This window comes from Equus quagga, chromosome 1, assembly GCF_021613505.1.
Source record: "Equus quagga isolate Etosha38 chromosome 1, UCLA_HA_Equagga_1.0, whole genome shotgun sequence".
Taxonomy (NCBI): Eukaryota; Metazoa; Chordata; class Mammalia; order Perissodactyla; family Equidae; genus Equus; species Equus quagga.
In genome coordinates, this window is record NC_060267.1 from 5858926 (window position 1) to 5880443 (window position 21518).

At 42.6% G+C, this 21518-nt stretch overlaps 1 protein-coding gene across 7 annotated transcripts in view; it reads left to right on the forward strand.

Moving 5' to 3' along the window:
• The window catches only part of C1H12orf56 (chromosome 1 C12orf56 homolog), an 81885-nt gene that overhangs the window by 36769 nt on the left and 23598 nt on the right, over positions 1-21518 (forward strand). For all 7 annotated transcript variants that reach the window (XM_046672976.1, XM_046672987.1, XM_046672949.1 and 4 more), the window contains 3 exons: positions 2638-2710; positions 15107-15515; positions 18486-18559. In XM_046672976.1, the coding sequence (XP_046528932.1) occupies positions 2638-2710; positions 15107-15515; positions 18486-18559 (556 nt within the window). The remainder of the gene's footprint in view (positions 1-2637; positions 2711-15106; positions 15516-18485; positions 18560-21518) is intronic.

Below are 21518 nucleotides of genomic sequence, written 5' to 3' on the forward strand. Positions count from 1 at the left end.
GCATGGGGACAGGACCCATGGGCAGGCAGAGCTCCTGCTGCTGCCCCCGCTGGCATGGGGACAAGACCCATGGGCAGGCAGAGCTGGTGTGTGGGGACAAGACCCACGGGCAGTCAGAGCTCCTGCTGCTGCCCCCGCCGGCATGGGGACAGGACCCATGGCCAGGCAGAGCTGGTGTGTGGGGACAAGACCCATGGGCAGTCACAGCTCCTGCTGCTGCCCCCGCTGGCATGGGGACAAGACCCATGGGCAGGCAGAGCTGGTGTGTGGGGACAAGACCCACGGGCAGTCAGAGCTCCTGCTGCTGCCCCCGCCGGCATGGGGACAGGACCCATGGCCAGGCAGAGCTGGTGTGTGGGGACAAGACCCATGGGCAGTCACAGCTCCTGCTGCTGCCCCCGCTGGCATGGGGACAAGACCCATGGGCAGGCAGAGCTGGTGCGTGGGGACAAGACCCACGGGCAGTCAGAGCTCCTGCTGCTGCCCTGAGTTGAGGGTTAGGGCTAATTTTATAAGGCATGGGTACGTGACTTATTTTTACTGGAAAAAAGAAAAGATGATGTAAAAAGTCATTAAATGATTTCAGTGCAGATGGGGTCTGGTTATTGTGCAGTCATATAACTTTAGATACAAATCTGGCCATATAGATCGGCATGTAGGTGAGGATGCCCTGGGCTTTGCTCCCTGGGGCGGTCCTAATTCATACCATAAAAAAAGTCCACTGGGTCGTATAGTTTGGCATGTAGGGCAGGTCACCTTGGGCTTCTCTAGCTGGGGCAGCCTTAATCCACATCAGAAGGTGCTGGGAAGACAGTGACAGACGACCCCTACACCTTGACCCCTCCCACAGACCCCTCCTGCAGCTGCAGGTTCCCGCAGAACACTTTCTGTCATCAGCCCTTTTGCCTGAAATCCCCAGGTGGTCTCCCATTCTGGTGAGCTCTGCTGGACCTCAAGGGGGCTGTGCTGACCTCTGACGCCTAGAGCAGAGCAAGCCCTAATGGCCCACACGCTCCGTCTTTCTGTAGACCCCGTCCAGCATCGGCTTTGGCTCTCTCAAGTGAGAGTTCTTCGCTTGAAGCATGGAGGTGCCTTGGGCTCCTCTCAGACCCAGGGGAGTGAGAGAGAGGAGTTGCATAGAGCAGAGCCAAAGGAAATGGGTCCAGCTCAGTCAAAGGACACTTAAGATTTTGCAATTCATTTTATGCAAATTTTACCTAAAAAAAAAAACTGGGGGAAAAAAAAAGAGAAGGGAGAAGGAAAGGGCAGCAAGGAGCCAAGAAAGAAAGCAGCTAAGAGAGGCAGGGAAATCCCCAAAAGGAATTCTCTGTGGGTGCAAGAGCCTTCCCTCCTCCCCTCCTTGCTCCGGGGTTGGCCTGTGCATCGCTGACCATAGTCTTCGTCTGCAGGGATGGGGAGGTGGCGACAGGGAGCACCCGGTTTCCGTTGGAGGTTGGCAGTGGAGCTAACACTGACCCCTTGCAGTAGCTTGTGGAAACGTGTATTTGGTTCTTGTTCAGAATACTTATTAGATACTGTTATTGTTTATCCCTCCAAATAGACAAACAAAATACACTCACATAATGGGGAGGACATGACAGTTTTCTTGATGTGAGTTATGACTGGTTCTTTGATTTTTACTTTAAACTCAGCTAATGTTGATTGCCTACCTACACTCCTGGGCATCGTGTGAATCATTTTTATATGCATTGTCTCATTTTCATTCACAGAATTATCATCCTCAGTTTTACAGATAAAGATGACGAGGATTTTTAGGCTGGTTACTTTTAAAACTGCAGATGAGAAGCAGGCTCCGAGGAGCAGAGTTTGCTTGCCTTTTGTTGGGAAACATTTACATTTGTAAGGGGAACCCCCATCTGTAAAGATGCTTCCCTCTCTGTGCCAGGAAGAAGGGAGGTGACCTTATCTCTAGAAACTCTTAATCAACGCCAAAGGCAAGAACTTAAGTTGGTTACTGTCTGGCAACCTCATGTAACTGATTTAGGGTGGTGGCTTCTGGCCTTTACTTAATCCGATTTGATTCTTATCTAAAAGTTGTGGGACCACCCAGTGGCCTGACCCCACCTGCACTAATCCCATTTTAACTTTTTTACGTGTTCTTTCCTTTGTCTTGTAAAGAGATGGCTCACATACCTATGCCTTAAATTTAGCCTTACTCTCCACCCATCTTTGCAGCAGAAGCAGCAGCAGCAGCGGCTCCTCCTGCCCGTGGGCCCTGTCCCCACGCAGCAACCTGAGTGCCCATGGGTCCTGTCCCCATGCTATTCCACACTATTCTCTAAATAAAAGAGCACCACTGCCAGATCTTGAGAGTCCAAGAAATCTTTCTTTCAACTCCTTGGCTCACCGACCCCCGCACCAAAGACACTGAGGCCAGAGCAATAAAGTAACTTGTAAAGTGTGTTCCTTAGAAGAGTCTGAACTTTGGCATGTCTTTTAATGTCAAAGCCAAAGTCTTTTTTGTTCCATCATGCTACCCAGCTTATAATTCTGTACTTGTAGGTTTCTGTGAGAATTTATGAATACTCATCAAATCAGTTCGGTGACTACATCTTCTTCCCAAATTCAATCGAATTATGCAATTAATGACCAGCTAACTTTTTTTTTTCTTTTTAGTCAAAGAAGAGAAGAATGGCCCCGTCTTTTGGAGAGGCAGAGCGCCTGCAAGTTTGAATGAAGCCCCTCACAGGTGCGATTGTAGTTTGGAGTATGTTTGTAACTATCTGTCCAAATCTTATTTTACATTTTAATTTTTTTTTTTAATGCTTTTTCTCTACAAATGGCTTTGGACCAAATTCTGTTCATCTCATATATGTAATAATGAAGAAGGTATTTTGAGAGACCTTTCTTTACATTCAAATCCAGGAAGTTAAATAGTAAAGTATAATTTTTCTCATTTCAACTGAAGATATAGATGTCACAATGTAAATAAATGATTAAAATTAAATTCAAAAGCATGTATTGAGCTCTGGTTCTGTGTAGGGCACTATATTAGGCCCTGTACTGGCTACAAAGATGAGTACGGCATAGTTCCTATCCTTGAGAAGCTGATCCTAGCAGGATATATGACATTTGCATGAATAAAGATAATACAAAGTACACACGCTACTTGTCATGAGTGTGAGTAAATTGTCAAAGAGATTTAAAGAGGGGAAAGATTACACTGAGTCATGGGGAGAAGTCAAGATGACAGATGACGGTTGGTAAAGGAGTAGTGCACATGGAGATGGAGATACTGTAGTTGGAAGGACTAGTAGAAGCTAAGATTGAGGCAGGAAAAGCGGAATGTGTCTCAGGAAAGGTGAGCAGTCTAGTGTGATTTGAAACTAGAACATGATCACCAGATGCAAGGTTAGAAAATAAAATTGGGCCCGTATTTTGGAGGGTCTTAAAAATCCAGATGAAGACTTTACATGTCATTTCACGGCATGTGAGAAAGCTATTGAAAGTTTTGAGCAGGAGAATGATATCATAAAAATCATTATTACAAAAAAATAATCTGACAGTTATGCTTAAAATGGATTGAAGTGGAAAAGACTGAAGATTGGTGGGAAGTAATGAGAATCTGAATTGGGCTAGTTGTCATGGGAATAAAGAAAAAGGGATGGATGGAAGAAACATTTCAGAGGCAGAATCTACAAGACTGGCAACTGATTGAACATGAGAGAGATGGAGAGAGAAACCACTGTAGTGTCAAGCCGGGGTAACTTCAAGGTGATGCCTTTCAGAGAATTAGGGATGTCAGGAGGGATCAGCCCCAATATTGGTTTAGACAGGTGAAGCTTGAGGTCCTAGTGGGCGTCATTTGGTGGAGAACTTCATCGGGGAGTTGAAATTTCAGTCTGTATTGAGGGAGAGAAGTCTGGGTGTAAATTTAAAATGGAGTTTCCTAAGCTGCGTAACTCTGAGTATGATTGTGTTACACACTTGAAGCATCTAGACATTGGAAGGGGGAGGGGAGCGCAGGATTCTAAGAGCCTTGAGGCGATACATAGGCATGGGGAAAATGAATGTGAGCTCGGGCCTGAAAGACAGTCATGGCCTGGGGGAAATAGCCAAGTTAGGAAAACACTGCAGAGAGGAGAAGCGAGCTCCTTCCTGGGGAATAGTCACAAACCTGCGGTGGACCACACTGTGCACAACTTAGGTTGCTGAGAAGGCCCTTTTCCCACTGCACTTTCTCTCACCCTCACCACCTCTCCCTGTTTGATCAAGATGACCTATGAGGTCTCTTCTGAATCTAAATTTCGTTGTTAAAACTTCCTTTCTCACCAAAAAAACCTTTTTTGGTTTAGGAAGATTCTTTTTTCTACTAGGAAAGCATCACCAGTTTGCTTTACAGAATTTTAACTTTACAGCCAACTATTCTGGATGAGAAAATTGGTAGAAAGTTGGCACAGTAACTGTACTTTTCTTAAAGGTTTTTAGAGTTTAAAGAGTTAGCTATAGAAATGTAGTAACTTTGTAGGGTGACAGATGGTAACTAGACTTATCGTGGTGATCATTTCGGAACGTCTATAAATATAAAATTGCTATGATGTACACCTGAAATTAATAGGATATTGTATGTTAATTGTACTCCAGTAAAAATAAGAAAAACTGAGAGGTCTTGGAAAAAATAGTCTCTGTGTTCTTGTCAGGGTTCTCAAGGCTTTGGAGGTTCTGATTCTGTTTGGTGCTGAAACATCAGAAAAACTTACTGGCTAAGAGAGGATTGACTAGTAAGTGTTCCATTGCACATTGCAGACTTCGCTCAGGACACGCACAGGGACCCCTCTGGAATGCTGGTAATGGGGAGGGACCAGCGGCCTGGGGGGAGAATTCCTTCCCCTAGGGTTTCCTGATGGGTGCCATTAGCATTTTGGGTGGGACCATGCCTTGTCATGCAGAATGGCCCCACATGTTGTGGGACTTGAGCTTCCCAGGTTCTTGTCCACTAAATGCTAGCAGTGCTCCTCATTTATTGTGGCAGCTAAAACAGAGCACCTCACATTTCCAGCAGAACCACCTCTGGGCTCTAGCTGTCAACACACTTGTCCAGTTTGCTTCCGTTTTCCCCTCTGGTGCCCTCCCTCCCTCTGGGCAGTCCTCTCTAGCCTTCCCTAGTAGGCATCCTGTTTTCCCTATGAAACTCCGTGCTTGGGTTTTTATTGACACTACAGTGTGACAACTTAATATAGTCACACGCCACTTAACAATGGGGATGTGTTCTGAGAAGCACATTGTTAGGTGATTTTGTTGTGCGAACATCATGGGCTGTACTTCCGCAAACCTAGATGATATAGCCTACTACACACCTAGGCCGCACGGTACCGATCTTGTGGGACCACCGTCATGCATGCAGTCCATTGTCGACCAAAGCGTCTTCACACGGTGCATGACTGTAATACCAATTTAAAATGGTTCCCCTTCAGTGGGATTTCCATTTTAAACAGGCACTAAAGCCAGAAGCTCAAGGAAAGAAGCTCTATTATTAGAGTTTTGTTTTCACGGCTTTATTGAGGTGTAATTGACATACCATAAACTGCAATATTTAAAGTGTTCAAGCAGATACATTTTGTCATATGGAAACATCCATGAAACCATCACCACAATAGATATCTTTCACCCCAGCCCCTCACTGTGGCCTGGGAACCTCTTCAAGGCAGTTCTTAGGTCTCACCTTGTTCGTTTCCCACTGTCTTATGTTGTCTGATGTCCAGTATCTTAAAAGCTGGGGTTTTTTTCGTATATTTTTCCAGTTTTTGGTTGTAGCAGGTGGGAGGGTATAGCTAGTCCCTGTTACTCCATCTTGGCCTGAAGCAGAAGAAAACTAGTAGAATTTGAAGCTTATACCAGTATATGTGGAGGAGGAATTAGGCTAGAGTCAGGTCCTTCCTGGAAGTGTCAGATCCTTCACTTCCAGTGAAGTTTCCATAAAAGAGAGTCCATGAAACAGGGCAGCAAAAGGGGCGATCAGGGGACTCATTTACCTAGAATGTGTGCTTATTTGAAGTGGCTTGAAACTCTTTTTCCTTTGGTAGGCACAAATACATAGTTTTTGTGTAGTATGTATATATTTATTTGGGGGAGCTTGCACAGGGTGGGGGTGGGGGGCTATTGGGGATCCCAGGGGTGAGGGGCACAGAGGCCCCCTCCACTGGGCCTCTGCCTTCCAGAGCCTGCTGTTGTAAGCCCATTCAACTCACCAACTCCAGTTCCAGACTGTAATCATGAAGATAGTCCTGAAGAAGGACCCTAGTTATCAAAGATTCGTGTATGCCCACCGTCCTGCCTTTTACAAGGGATAGAGCCACACACTTTTAGAAAACTTCCTTAACAAAGCTGAGTCTCCACAACAAGGTTAGAGAGTCAGTTCAGCAGGACTCATCTCCCCTAGTGCTCCTGCTGTTCGAGCTTAGGTTGGCTACTGGGTCTTGAACTTGCTGGGATAAGCCAGAATCTAGGCCACCCGCTGCTGCTTCCTCATGCGTTGTTACTGCTGTGAGATTGGTTTACTCTCTTAATGGGCTGGCTGGGCCCTGTGAGGAGACAGCCTGAAGCATCTGGAGGGTGGGAATAAAGCCGACCTGGGTAATGGCAGAAATCTGTGGGTTTTTTCAAGCCTCGCCTTGTATCAGGATCTCTCAAGGGCTTATGGAGAGTTCAGCCTCCTGGGCTCTCCCCCAGACCACAGAATCCTAAGCTTGTAGGGATGGGACTCAGCAGTCTGTCTTTGGTAGCTCCCTAGATGATTCTGTTAGCTAGCTACCAAGGTTTAGGAGTTCCTGGGCTAGACAGTCAATCTGCTCCTGGATTATCGAGGCTTCCGAGTTTTACACCCATAGTATGTCTCTAAGCCATCGACTTTTCTCTGTCTCCATTGCCAGTACCCCAGGACACGCCACTGTCATCTCTTACCTGGGCTTGTAACACCTCTAACTACCCTCCCCGCTTCCTTTCTTGGTACCTGCTGTGGTCTGAATGTTTATGTCCCTCTGAATTCATGTGTTGAGATCCTAACCTCCAAAGCTGATGGTATTAGGAGGTGGGGCCTTTGTGAGATGCTTTCATCATGAGAAGGAGCCCTCACAAATGGGATTAGTGTTATACAGGAGGCTCTAGAGACCATCGCTCCTTTCACCATGTGAAGACACAGCGAGGGCCACCAGCTGTGAACCAAGAAGAGGACCCTCACTAGATGGTGACCATGTTTGCACCTGGTCTTGGACTTCCCGGTCTCCTGCACTGTGAGCACTAAATCTTCTGTTGTTTATAAGCTACCCAGTCTATGGCATTTTATTAGAATAGCCCAAACAGACTGAGACAGTACCTTTCCACCTGCACTTGACTGCATTATCCATCCTAAAGCCAAAGCGATCTTTTCCAAATGCCCCCTTCTTGCTTAAAGTCTTTCAGTGGCATCCCCCTTGCACAGGAAGGAAAACTTTTTACAGATCTGGACAGCCGTGCGAGACCTGGCCTTGGCTTGTCTCTCAGCTTCATCTCACGTCACTTCACCCCTTGCTTGCCACACTGGCTGCAGCACCTCCAGCTTTTCCCAGCTCAGGGCCTTTGAACTTCCTTTCCTCTCTTCACATTGCTTTTCCCATGCCTCTCTCTCTCATCCTTCAGGTCGTAGCTTGAATGCCCACATCCTAGGGAAGTCTTGCCTGATCACCCATCCTACAGTATATGCCACGCTCCAACAGACACACACAGGTTTTCTTTATCAGAGTACTCTGTTTACTTCATAGCACTTTCATGACTATAATTACATGCTCATTGTTTATTATCTGTCTTCCCATTAGAATGTAACCTCCTTGAGGGCAGGGACCTAGGCATTCTTGTACATGGATACATATCTGGTGCTTGGCCCAGTGCCTGGTACACAGTAGGTGCTTAATATTTGTTGAATGATAATCGTGTTCTTTACAACCTAGCCTGGCTTGGGGAGCACTATTGCATCTAAATCCAGGTAATTATAAACCATGTTTTGAAGGGCTTGCTGCCCTTCCATTGTTGCCCTGAGTTCATGGATTATTAGCTTCTGGGAGGAGGAATGTCTGCCTTGTCGCGTGGCCCTCGTGACTGGAAGAACTGAGGGAGAGGCAGTGCTGGTGACGGCCGTGCACGCGCTCTCAGACCCAGCAGTCTTCATTTTCACAGTTTGCCATATAACGCCCCAAGTTTTCGAGACTACTCTGGTAGTCTTTGTTTTCTTCCAATTTGGAAAAGTAAAAGAGATTTCTAATTAATGTTTGCAGCAGTTGTTTTAGGTTATTATGGAGGTTAGAGCTCTGTTGAAAGTGGCAGAAGTCCAACTTCCGTTAAAAGGGGAATTTATTGGAATTACTGGGGCAACTCGTGTAATTCAACATTCATTCAACAGATGTGTATAAATATAGACATACATATGAATGCACACGTAGCTGTATCTGGCCATTCAATGTGGCCTATTCTAATCGCTTGGCTCTGTGCTCCGTTTTAGATGCACCATGGTGAGCAAAATCAGCAAAGTTGGAAACCCAACCATAAGAGTGTAGGGATGGTTTGAATGAAGCTGGGATGTAGGCATAGCTGGGCTGGGGGCTTGAGTGCCAGAGGACTTTGTCTGTCTCCTCTGATATTTGTGGATCCGCTTCATTTTCTCTCACTGAGGACCATGTCCTCCGTGGGACAGCAAAGTCACTACCTGTCTTATATTCATTTTTTACAGCTCCCACCACCAGATAAGGGCTAACTCACACACTTTTTTGCATCAAATTTAGAAATCCTGGGAAGGTCTCTGATGCCTAGCTTGAATAAATGGCTTACTGCTGAAAAATATCCACATAGCCAAGAGGTCAGGGTCTTTAGAAACATGGCAGCTTCTGTGTGGTCCATGCGTGGAGGGTAGGGGTGATTTCCAAATGAAGCGGGGGGAGCTAGGCCTGCTGTCCCAGAGTCGTCTAGCACTGTCATCTCCATAATTACACATGCGACTCAAAAGTGTAAACAGGCAGGCTAGGATAGACGACACTAATTAGAGGGCTGAAGAACGTTATCATGAACAGAGCTTCGAAAGACCTCGAGGGGTAGAGTTTTAGACCTAATGATGAGAAGCTGCAGGTCATAAGAAGGAGGCAGTTATCTTGGGACATCAGACTTGCATAAGTATGACTACTTTTCAGGGTAAGAGTAAACAACAGGCCTTTTAACACCTAAGGGATAGAAAACAGACTAGTGATCTCTGATAAGGAGATTCAGTATTTAGTGTTCTCCATCTTCAGTGTAGCTCTTCCTTAGTGGATAATTCCATGCACTTACATGCATTTTACAGGAGAAAACCTAAGTAGATATTGCACCAAAATGTTCTTTTAGGAAAAGTGTATAATGACCTACTTAAGAGTCCCGTAAAGCTGGGGGGAGAAACAAGACTGCCTATTGCTTGCAAGTGTTAAAAAACAGAGGAAGCTTGAGATCAATAGAATACTTTTATAGCGCTGGCCCAGAGTAAGATTTGTCTAAATTTAATTGAGTTCACCTTGAGTGATCTAAGAGGAAATGAAATCGTGGCCGTGCTCAGCTGTGGGTCCAGGTCTGCTAGGCTCGTACCCACCAGGCTGGATTTTGATCTGAGTTCACACCTATCTGCACCCTCTTCTGATATTTAGCTGATGAAAACTTAACAGCACATTTTCTAATTGCAGTGCATGGCAAATAGAGAGACGCGCTTTTGGAGAAACCGATCTCTTTAATAAACAGAATTAGAGCTGACCAGCTTGGCACTTTCATGAAATGAGAATGTGCTGCACTTAATTGTACATTATTAGCAAAATAAAAGGAAAAAAACCAACTAACCAAGAAGGTGAACCTTATATTTTTCTCTAAGAAGAAGCATTTCTTGGCAGAAAGTAGAAAAAGGGAGCTGTGTTATTCCTTTCTGCACGGTAGCCACACTGGCTGACTTCACATCCTGACCCTGCCTTGGGCTGTTTAACCTTCCTCGGCGTCCTTCCTCCTGCGTAGCATGGGGCTCACGATAGTACCTGTCCCACAGGGATGATGTGTAAGGGCTAGGTCATGTACACGTAAAGTGCTTAACTTGTGTGTGGCACTTAGAGTCTTTATTAAAACTTAGCTCTTTGGGGCGGCCTGGTGGTGTAGTGGTTGAGTTCACACACTCTGCTTCGGTAGCCCGGGGTTCGCGGATTCAGATCCTGGGTGCAGACCTAGCACCACTCATCAAGCCATGCTGTGGTGGCGTCCCACATAGCAGAACTAGAGAGTTATAACCAGGATATACAACTATGTACTGGGGCTTTAGGGAGAAAAAAAAAGAGGAAGATTGGCAACAGATATTAGCTCAGAGCCAATCTTCCTCACCAAAAAAACAAAAGAAAACAGCATACTTTAAAGTTAAAAAAAAAAGAAAAGAAAATGGGAGTAGCGGACACCTTTAAAAAAAAAACAGGGGCCTGCCCAGTGATGCAGCGGTTAAGTATGCACCTTCTGCTTCTGCGGCCTGGGGTTTGCCAGTTTGAATCCTGGGTGCAGACATAGCACCACTAGGCAAAGCCATGCTGTGGTAGGCGTCCCACATATAAAGTAGAGGAAGATGGGCACGGATGTTAGCTCAGGGCCAGTCTTCCTCAGCAAAAAGAGGAGGATTGGCAGCAGTTAGCTCAGGGCTAATCTTCCTCAAAAAACAACCAACCAACCAACTTAGCTCTTTTGTTATTGCTGATCATCGGTAAGTCAGGCACTAAGCAATGATCTGTTCAGCATCCTCAGAATCCCTGATTAAGCTTTGAGACTGAATGACTTTGCTCTTTTCTATTCTCACTAATAAATACTATAGTATTAAAAACATTAAAAAGTTGTGTAATAATTTGGCATGAGATACCATCTCTATTAATTTTCTAAGAATTTCTTATGCAATAGGTTGTGGTAGTTATATTACAGGACCAAGTCCTGTGTTTACGTAAATATACTATGTGTGTAAGTATATGAATCCAGGATGTTTAGAAACTCAAGAGAAAGAGAAATACATATATGCTCTTGCACACAATTTGCTCATAGTTTATCATTATGAACCAATATTCATTGATCAATTACACATTTATAAAAATACAAAAAAATATTTATTGAGCATTGGAGTGGAATCAATATTCATTTTTCTCCCCCTCACTCTATTCCACACTCTCTTCACTTCTTTTACTCCTACCTTACTCTTCCTTTTTCCTCCTCCCTTTCTCCCTTTATGGACGTGCTTGAAAATTTCCTTGAGAGATATACTCAGGAGCAGAATTGCTTTGTACATTCTATATATCAATCTACTTATTGGTTTTAGACATTAAGAGTATCTGCTCCCATTTTGTCAGCTACCTATTAGCTTTGTCTATGTGGTGTCTTTTATTGAATAGAATTTTAATTTTGATGTAACAAAATAAATTAAGGTTTGATTCTGGTCAAAATGGAGTAGGCACACTTTACTTCTCCTCTGAATGCAAGTAAAAATCCTGAACAGAATGCATACAGTAGTTGATTGACTGATTTAAAAAAAAATCATTCTGCACAGAATTTAAACAAGATAGAGTCAACAACAGTTACAAATTTTCCTCTAAAATCTGCTTTAGCTGAGTCACATGTATTTTGACACGTATTGCCATTCAGTTCTAAATATCTCTTAATTTCCTTTATTAGTTTCAGCAGTTTTATTATGATGCATCTGGTGTGGACTTCTTTGAGTTTATTTTGTTTGGGATTCACTGAGTTTCTTAAATCTATGTTTGTCTTTTGCAAATTTGGAGAGTTTTCAGCCATTATTCCTTCAAATATTTTTTCTGCACTACACTTTCTCCTCTCCTTCTGGGACCCTGAAGACATGAATATTAGACCTTTTCATCTTGTCACACAATCCCCTGAGATTCTGTTCATTTTTTTCTTCAATCTTTATTCTCTCTGTTGTTCAGATTGGATAATTTCTATTCATCCATCTTCAAATTCAATGACTTTCCTCTGTCATCTCCATTGTTCTTATTGAGCCCATTCAGTGAATTTTTAAGTTTTTGGTTACTATAGGTATTTTCCCTCTTAAACTTTCTATTTGGTCCCTTTTTATATCTTCTATTTCTCTGCTGAGAGCTTCTGTCTTCCCATTTGTTTCAAAGGGGTTCACTCTTCTTCTTTGGAGCATAGTTATAATGGTTGCCGTGAAGTCTTTGATAATTCCAGTGTCTTTGTCATCTCAGTATTGAAATCTGTTAATTGTTTTTTTCTTCATAAGATATTGAGATTTTCCTGGCTCTTCAAATGTCAGGTAATTTTGGATTGCATCTGGGACATTTTGAATATTACGTTGTGTGACTCCGGGTCAGGTGCCCATGAAGAGTGTGGTACTGGACTCTGCCAGCCTCTCGGTTATTCTTTGTTATCTGAACGTTATTTCTCACTTTGAATTCTTCCACATCGATTTGCTTATATTTCACCAATTCTGCTTTAGTAGCATCTTCATGGGGGAATTTTTTGTTCAGGAGAATTATTGTTCTCTATTATCCTGCTGGTTTCTTGTGTTCTAGCATATTAATCTGACCATCTATTTCGGTCTGATAGGTTTTTAGCTTTCCATGAGAACTAAACTCTGCATTTTCATATTTATTTAACTTCTTTCTTGAGTTTCTTAAATCCATTATTTTTTCTAATTTACCATTTTTCTTCATTTCTTGATAGAGCCAATATGCTAGCATATGTACTTGTCATTCTTAGCTGAACTTGCACCTAACTGGTTTTTCTGAAGCTGTTCGATTTTGCCTGTTGCTTTTTGGACTGTGACTTCTAACCTGACATTTTCAGGCTCAGGGAGTTTATCTGTCTTTGATGCAGAGGGAAAAAGGAGAAAAATGATTTGTGCATCCTTTTGATTTTGAAGTTCTCTTTCCACTTCTCTCACCTCTTCCTCATTTGTGGTTGGGCTCTCCCTGGAGATACACAATCAGCTCATTAGAAAAACATTTGAATTTTAGAAACTTAGTTCTGTAAATATGAAGTTGGCACATGCAAATTCAAGGTTCTAGAACTCTTGCTTTAATTGGACAAGTAAGGGTGGGCGTTATCGGCTTTCAAATGAAGAGTACAGTTTAGTTTTATGAGTTAGCTTGCTTAACTGGTAAAGCTATAATGTTCATGGCATTTTCATTTATGCTGCCACAAAACAGAAATCGTTTTCAGAAACCCTTTTTAACTCTCCAAAATAATAGACTTTTCATACAACTGAGTAAATAACAGTCAGTTCAAGTGAGACTTTCTGTAACTACCCGAAATCATGTTGCTGAACTTTCACTCAAAACGTTTTGCAACCAAAATGAGCATTTTAACATAATTTCCTAATATTATCTACCATAACCTATGCACCAGTTATTTAATTCTCTTCAATTTCCATAGAGAAAATTTTAGAAAGTATAATCTGTAAGAATAAAGAAAAGCTATCATTTTAAAGAGGATTGGAGTATGTGTGATCCATTTCTGGGCTAGACATATTCATTAACTTGAAAATCCTAGCAGGAGAGTCTTATGTTCTTAGCCACTTTGATAACACGGTTACATAATGCTAGAATCCCATGAAGAAATGGCGTAATGTAAGATAGTTACTGCGTGGCATTCAGGATTGTGAATCATATACAGTCATTTGTTCAGTTGTATGTTTAAAATCTGGCCATGCCACGTGTCACTCCACAGAGCAAGAAGAGTGCGGCAAGGAGGGCGTGCTCTCAGCTCCCTTTCCAGGTCACACTCTGGGACCACCGCACCAGTGTGCACATCCTTAAGCCCAAGGGTTTGGCAAGGGGTGGCTGTTTAAGGGGAATGGAGTTTAGATGAGTGAACTGTGGTAAGCACTTGTGTGCATGTGCGAGTGCTTGCACACACATGCAAGGTCGGTCGGAGAGGGAGCTGAGGGTTAGAACTCAGAATCACGCATAGCACCGTTCAGATAATGAATGAATTTTATACCTGTTTAAAATTTAACAACTAATAAAAACAAAGTGGCTTTCCACTTTCACGGAGGTTCCAATCTCACAAGGGAGGCAAGATACCTTCATATAGAATCATAAACTGGCAATTCAAGGCAATCTAGGATGATATTAACAGCTAGCACCTATTGAGTGTTTCCAGCATCACAAACACAGTGCATGTATTTTTTTTTTTTTTTTTGCTGAGGAAGATTCGCCCTGAGCCAACATCTGTGCCAGTCTTCCTCGATTTTGTACGTGGGTCACCCCTACAGCATGGCTGCTGACAAGTGGTGTAGGTCTGCACCCAGGAACCGAACCCAGGCTGCCGGAGCAGAGCACACCAAACTTAAGCTCTAGGCCACGGGGCCGGTCCCTGTATTTTCTTGTTTAATTCTCACAGAAACTCGATAAGATTGGTGCTGTTATTATTCCTATTTTAAAATTAGGAAATTAAGGCTTAGGTCAATCAAAGTCATATAACCACTGAGTGGCAGAGCCAGGATTGGAACTTAGATCTCATTATACTCTGCAGCTTGCTTCCCTGTGCGGCAGAGAGGAGAAATGGGTCACAGTGAGCTGGAGAGAACAGGGCAGGTGGGGGATGGAATGCAGGATCGACTCTGAAAAAAGCGATATCGGAAAAATCAGAAGAGGTATTAGCAAGAGGTGGATCAAAGAGAACGTCAGTAAAAAGCATCTCTCTCACAGCTCCATGTGAATAGTTTTCTCTTTATAGCGTCCATTAGAAATGCACCAGGAAAGAACAATCGCGTTTCAAAATTAGAATGAAAGGTCCTCTCAGTGGAAGTGTTGGGGCTCCGTGAAGGACAGGCACAATGCGTCAGATGAAAAAAGTGCTGCTTTAAATGACATTGGGGAGAGCTGTATTTCTGAAAGCAGTAAAGAATACTGAAGAACTGTGCCATACCTCCCCTCGGTCAGCGGGTACTGGCGAGTGAGAGTGAATCACGTCCTTCTCTTAACAAGCATTCCTTTCATGGGAGAACATTTACTTTCAGATCTTAACCTGCTGCATTTGGGCCACTGGGTTCTCTTTGTTCCTTGTTGTTAAATTATGAACGTGAAGTTTGACTCTAAGTTCTACCTGACAGGTACCGCCAGGAGAGCAGCACATTGTCCGGGGACTCACTCCTCTGTCCTCCTTCAGACCTCAAGAAGCCGTCCCTTCACGGCCAGCGGGCTTTTCGACCTTTACCCATCCCCTCCAGAAGGAGCCGTCAGTTAACATCAGCCGCTGGCAAGGCTGTCAGCGTGCCGTCTTGTACAGCAAACACAAAAGAACCCCAGGGACTTCGAGATCACGGAGACTCTCTAAGTGAAATCCCCTTCCAGTGCGATGGGAACGGACACGAGTCTCACTTAGGCAATTCCTCCCTGGCCTCCCCTTTCCAGAGCAACCCAAACCTGGAGAAGAAAGAGTCAGAACTTCATTTGTACATTATTTCCACAGCCTCATCCATATTTCTGCACTTAAAAAGTTCATGGAACAATTATATTATAGTAAGTGTCCCCACGAGTTAACCTTGACGTATTTATTGCTTTTTAGGGCGAAAGTGCCTTTCCTGCTCCCCCCCCCCCATTTTGGAAATTTAGCCTTGGAATTTAATAATATCATGAAAGTTAAAACCTACTGGACAATTAAGGGGATGATTTTCTTTAGGCTATTGCAACAGGAAAAGTGCTCATTAAGGAGTATCTTAGGGGCCGGCCCAGTGGTGCATCGGTTAAGTTCACACGTTCTGCTTCAGCGGCCTGGGGTTCACTGGTTTGGATCCCGGGTGCGGACATGGCACCGCTTGGCAAGCCATGCTGTGGTAGGCGTCCCACATATAAAGTGGAGGAAGATGGGCACGGATGTTAGCTCAGGGCCAATCTTCCTCAGCAAAAAGAGGAGTATTGGCAGCAGATGTTAGCTCAGGGCTAATCTTCCTCAAAAAAAAAGAAGAAAAGAAAAGAAAAAAAATAGGAGTGTCTTAAAGAAAAGGAGATGGGCCTGGGATTTTGTAGAGGCACGTAAGCAAGGGAGTCCGCAGTGCGTCTCCTGGGAATCTTGAGGAAGGACGCAGACAGGTCTTATCTCGGGATGTTTGTGAGCAGGGTGGCCTTTCGCAGTTAGCTGGGGGGATTTCTCAACCATTTCTGCTTTCAGAAAGCACCGAGCTCAGATAAAGTTCAACACTGTCAACATGTTTCTGTATTTCTTAGCTGCACCATTGAAAGGAGGCTGATGGGAGTCGTTGTCATAGGGCCAGATAATTGTATAGAGATTGCCTCGTCTAAGTCCTTCATTTTATAAATGAGGAAACCGAAGCACAAAAATTTGAAGTAACTTACTCAAGGTTATATAACAAATTTAGGGGCAGAGTCAGAACTCCCATTTGGGGATCTTTTTATTACACCAGGATCAGTTTAAAAATAAGTAACTTATTAAAAGCATAGTATGATCCTTTTCCGTTATCTTCAGTGACATATAATTTTGATTAGTGATCTTCCAGCGCAATACTATTAAGAAATATGAAAGGTTCTTTTCACTCCGAAGAAGCTAGGAAGCAGGGGGTTTTATAAATGGCTAAAAATGGTGAAAGATTGCGAGACAACTCTAATTTTTTTCTCATTGTACAGTTCAGAATGTTTAATGTTTAAATTAAATGTTAGACGTTTAAAATTCCTCTCTAAACTTTTAAATAGTTTTCTCCAAATTAAGACTGTAAATGAATCCGAAATAGAGGGAAAACCCAGCTCTATTAAAAGAAGGCTTTATGTGTTCTAATGGAAGAACTCAAACTGAATTGACTTTAAAAATCCATCTGAATATTTCAGAATGGCTGTTTGTGCTCCCTGAAGGGACTGACTCATGATTTTAAGTTTGGCTTTTTACCTCTGCAGCAGAGGCATGTTTGGGGCAAGTCAGGCCATCTCAGGAAACTGAAAATAAATCATCTCCTCAATCAGTCAGACTTAGCTTGGTTGACTGATCTCTTGTGCCCTGAGATCTGGAATGATCTTTCATGTTAAGGTAGGGAAGTGCTCCTGGGAAAAGAACTGGACATATTAACTTTCAGGTAAAATGAACCCAAACGGTCCAGTTAGAAATGAGCACTCATCCTGATTTTAAGGGTTCCCAAAGAGTCGAGTCTTCTTCAGTAACCTATTTTATCTGTAACTTTCACCAAAAATAATCACATCTGGGTTGTTTAGCATCTCAAATTCTACAAAGATGAACTATGGCAATTCTTTGCGCTTCATATGGTGTGAAGATAGCCGCTAGAAACCTAAATAACTAAGGCATACCCCCAAATTAAAATTGTACATTTAAGGCAAGCATAAACATTTAGAGAGGGAAAAAAGGGCAATTTTTAAAGAGAGCAGTGACAAAAGTAGTAAGAAAAAGCACATACGTCCCCCACCACACACCCACACAGCCACCACCAGCTCTGACGCGTCAGGAATAAGACGGGTAAGCTTGTTTGCGGTTGTAAATCAGCAACATTTCAGAAATTCCTTCTGACCTGTCTGTTAAGCCTCAACATAAACAAAAGGTTATTTGGAGAATTTGCTGAACACCGCTTCCCCATTTATTTTGAGGACCGGGAATGAATGGGAAATGACAACATTACAGATTTAAGGGAGAAAAAACCTCATTAACAGGGGAATAGTTAAAATTATTGGATATCTATGCTATGGAATACCAGGTAATCCTTAAAAAGATTGAAGTAAATCCATATACACAGACGTGAAAAACTGTCAACCACATATGTTTTAAGTGAAAAAAAACAGAGATTAATATATGTGATATAATTTAGCCAGTATTAAATATATATTATAAAAATATATCATTTTCTATGTAAGTATTATAAATGTATATGTTATAATTAATGTGTTTTTATATGCCTGAAAGGATGTAAACCAAATCGATAATAGTGAGGTACTTTGAACAATAGGATGGAAGAGCGAGGGAGAGACAGAGAACTTTTATCTTCTACTTTCTGCACGTCTGTAGTGTTTGATTTTTTTTTTTGAGGAAGATTAGCCCTGAGCTAACATCTGCTGCCAATCCTCCTCTTTTTGCTGAGGAAGGCTGGCCCTGAGCTAACATCCATGCCCCATCTTCCTCTACTTTACATGTGGGATCCTACCACAGCATGGCTTGCCAAGTGGTGCCATGTCCACACCCGGGATCCGAACTGGGAACCCGGGCCGCCGAAGCAGAACGTGCTCACTTAACCGCTGCGCCACCGGACCGGCCCCTGTACTGTTTGATTTTGAGAGACAATTTTATTTCATAATGAGCAAATGTTATGTTTAAAACTTTTAAAAAACTGCATAAGGAAAAAATCCTCTGTGGTGTTATCAAACTCTGGAATGAGTTACATAAACAAATCATGTACTATAGAAGGAAATTAAACAACAGATATATGATATTGACTAAAAGTAGGGGGAATTCACTTTTCCCACTTTTTCCTCTTTCAGAAAGCCACTCTTTTACAAGACCCCCTCTCCGTCAGTGAGCTCCGCCCTGCTGCGGGCAGTCAGAAGCCGTACAGGTGAGCAGTGATGATGCCACACAGCTGCGTGGGGACTGCTCTCCTCTCTGCCTCTCCTGACTCTGTGTCTTGCTGACCCTCACATTTATGCCTCGCCCTCAACTCTCTGCCCTGAATCGTAGGTCTGCAACCACAACTACCCACTGCACACCACCTCTGGGATGTCTCAGAGGAACCTTAAAGTCAGCATATTGAAAACATGACTCAGCATCTTCCTTCTGGGGCCTGACCTTCCTCCTGTGTTTCCTAACACAGGGCATGATGTCATTGTCTCCAGATGTCCTAAGCCGGAGTCCTGGATGTCACCCTTCCCTTCTCTCTCCCCTTCACCATCCCCAACATCCAGCCAATCACCGTGCGGTTACTGTGCTGCTTTGTTCTCTGGATAACATCCACTGTCCACTCCCATGTGCTCAGGCCCAGTGATCTCTGTTCCAGGCTCCTACGGTATTTTCCTAGCTGGGCTCTGACTTCACTCTTGCCCCCGTCTAGACTATTCTCCATGACAACAGAGGACTCTTTCAGAACCACAAATCTGGTCATGTAACTCTTCCCTTAAAGCCTTTGAATGGCTCCCCATTGCCCTTAGGAGAAGATGTAATCAGACGTGTACAATGATGCATCATAGAGAGCAAGCCGCCCCTGCCTCCCCCCTGAAAGAAATAAACACGCACTGAACTCCATTAGGGCACCGATTCCTTACTCTGCAAATCAGCAAGAAATGGAGAGAATCAGGCTTTCTCCTGCCTTTCCTGCATGAACCGTGATCAGTTCAGAGTCACAAGTAGCCCGAGTTGAGGAAGGCAAATTCCGTTTTACAGAATGCCGCCTAATGAATGTGGAAGGTTTAACAGTATTAGGAAATCACCATTTTTGCAACTCCTAATGAAATGATAGATTCATGCAACAATCCTCAGTGGATGAAACCATTAGATAGAAAGGTGAAGCAGAATTGCAAAACGGAGGGGTGATTTTTAAATAACTAAACTCATTGATCGGTCTTAGTGTCACTTCAGTGGACCACCAGACTTTTGTGCCTCATTATTTGATGTAATATGACCACACAGCACCATCTATGAAGTATCTTTGTTAAAACAATTAAACTTGAATCTGACTTAAAAGTGTGGGCATGTCAGCCTTAAAAAGGAATGAAATTCTGACACACGTGACAACATGGGTGAACCTTGAAGAAATTAAGCCTAATGAAATAAGCCAGAGATAAAGGACAAATATGGTATGATTCCACTTATAGGAGGCACCTAGACTAGGCGAATTCATAGAAAGAGAAAGTAGAATAGAGATTACTGGGGGCTTGGGGAAGAGGCGAATGGGGAGTTAATGTTTAATGGGTACAGAGTTTCTGTTTAGAAAGATGAAAAAGTTCTGGAAACAGATAGTAGTGATGGTTGCACAATGTTGTGACTGTCCTTAATGCCACTGAATTTTACCCCTAAAAATGGTTACAATGGTAAATTTTATGTTACGTATATTTTATCTCAATTTAAAAATAGGTAGGGGAGTGAGTGTGTGTGTGTATATAAGGGAATAGATAAAACAAGATTGGCAGGATGTTGAAGATTATGGGAGCTGGGTGATGGGTATGTGGAGTTTCTTATACAACTTTCTCCATTTTTTTGTATATTTGAATATTCCCATAGTAAAAGTTTTTTAAAAACTTAAGATACATAACAAGCAAATACAACTATCTTATTTAAATTTTGATTTTAACAAACCAAATATAAAATAACATTTTTAAGGCTATAAAGGTCCCTTGAGTATGGATTGGGTATTAGACAATACCAAAGAATTATTAATAAACTTGTTGGGTGATGATGATTTTGTAAGAAAATGTTTGTTTTGAGATATGTTCTGAGGTATGTAGGAGTTAAATAATGTTTGTGATTTCTTTTTTAAAAAGATGGTAGTACAAATAGCTTAGAATCTCTACATGTTTTCACATGTTCACTCTAAAAAAGTATCAGTTTTAATTTTGGTGCTTTATTTAAAGTGATTTTAAAGCTAATTGTATAATAAAATAGGCCCTAACTTTGTATATATGTGGCTTGAAATTTACCCCTAAAGGCAAGAAGGAGAGATCTGCCACTATCTTTTTGTTTGAGGAAGATTAGCCCTGAGCTAACATCTGCTCCCAATCCTCCTCTTTTTGCTGAGGAAGATTGGCCCTGAGCTAACATCCATGCCCATCGTCCTCTGGTTTATATGTGGGGTGCCTGCCACAGCCTGGTTTGATAAGTGGTGCATAGATCCACACCCGGGTTCTGAACCTGTGAACCCCAGGCTGTCAAAGTGGCATGTGTGAACCTAACCACTGCACCACTGGGCTGGCCCCTGTGCCACTATCTTGACTCAGGAAAAGCATATTCCTTGCAAAGTTTATTCCTGAAGGCAACACATTTAAAATGCAGTGATTTAAAATGCACTGTGAGAGATGCAGTATATGCACAAGATATACAAGAAGTGGTCTCTGCCAGCAAGGCAGTTGTAAAGGAATAAGTATTCTTTGGGGTTTCAAATTAGAATTCTGTCATAAATATGAGTTTTGTAACCTGACCGTTGTGAACATAGACACAGCACTTCTGAGATGATGTATGAAAAGGCTTTTCCAGCTATAAAGCATTACACAAATGTAAGGTATTATTTATATTAAATGTCTGGAAAAATGAAAAAATATAGGAAAAATAGGGCTTATCATTAGATCAAGACTCCTTCTTGCCACATTATTTGAGTGAATTTATGTTTTGTAGCTGATGAAAATATAGAGTGTCTGTTAGCATTAACATAAAATTTTCCCCTTATTTCTAAATTGAAGAATGGAGTCTTCTGGCCTGAGACTTTTCCTTATTTAAATTAGTCAAAGGAAGTCTGTCATCTATATAAAAGTAAATCTTCTCTGAATGTTCAAAGAAACTGTGATTATATATAACTTGTCTGTGGAAAT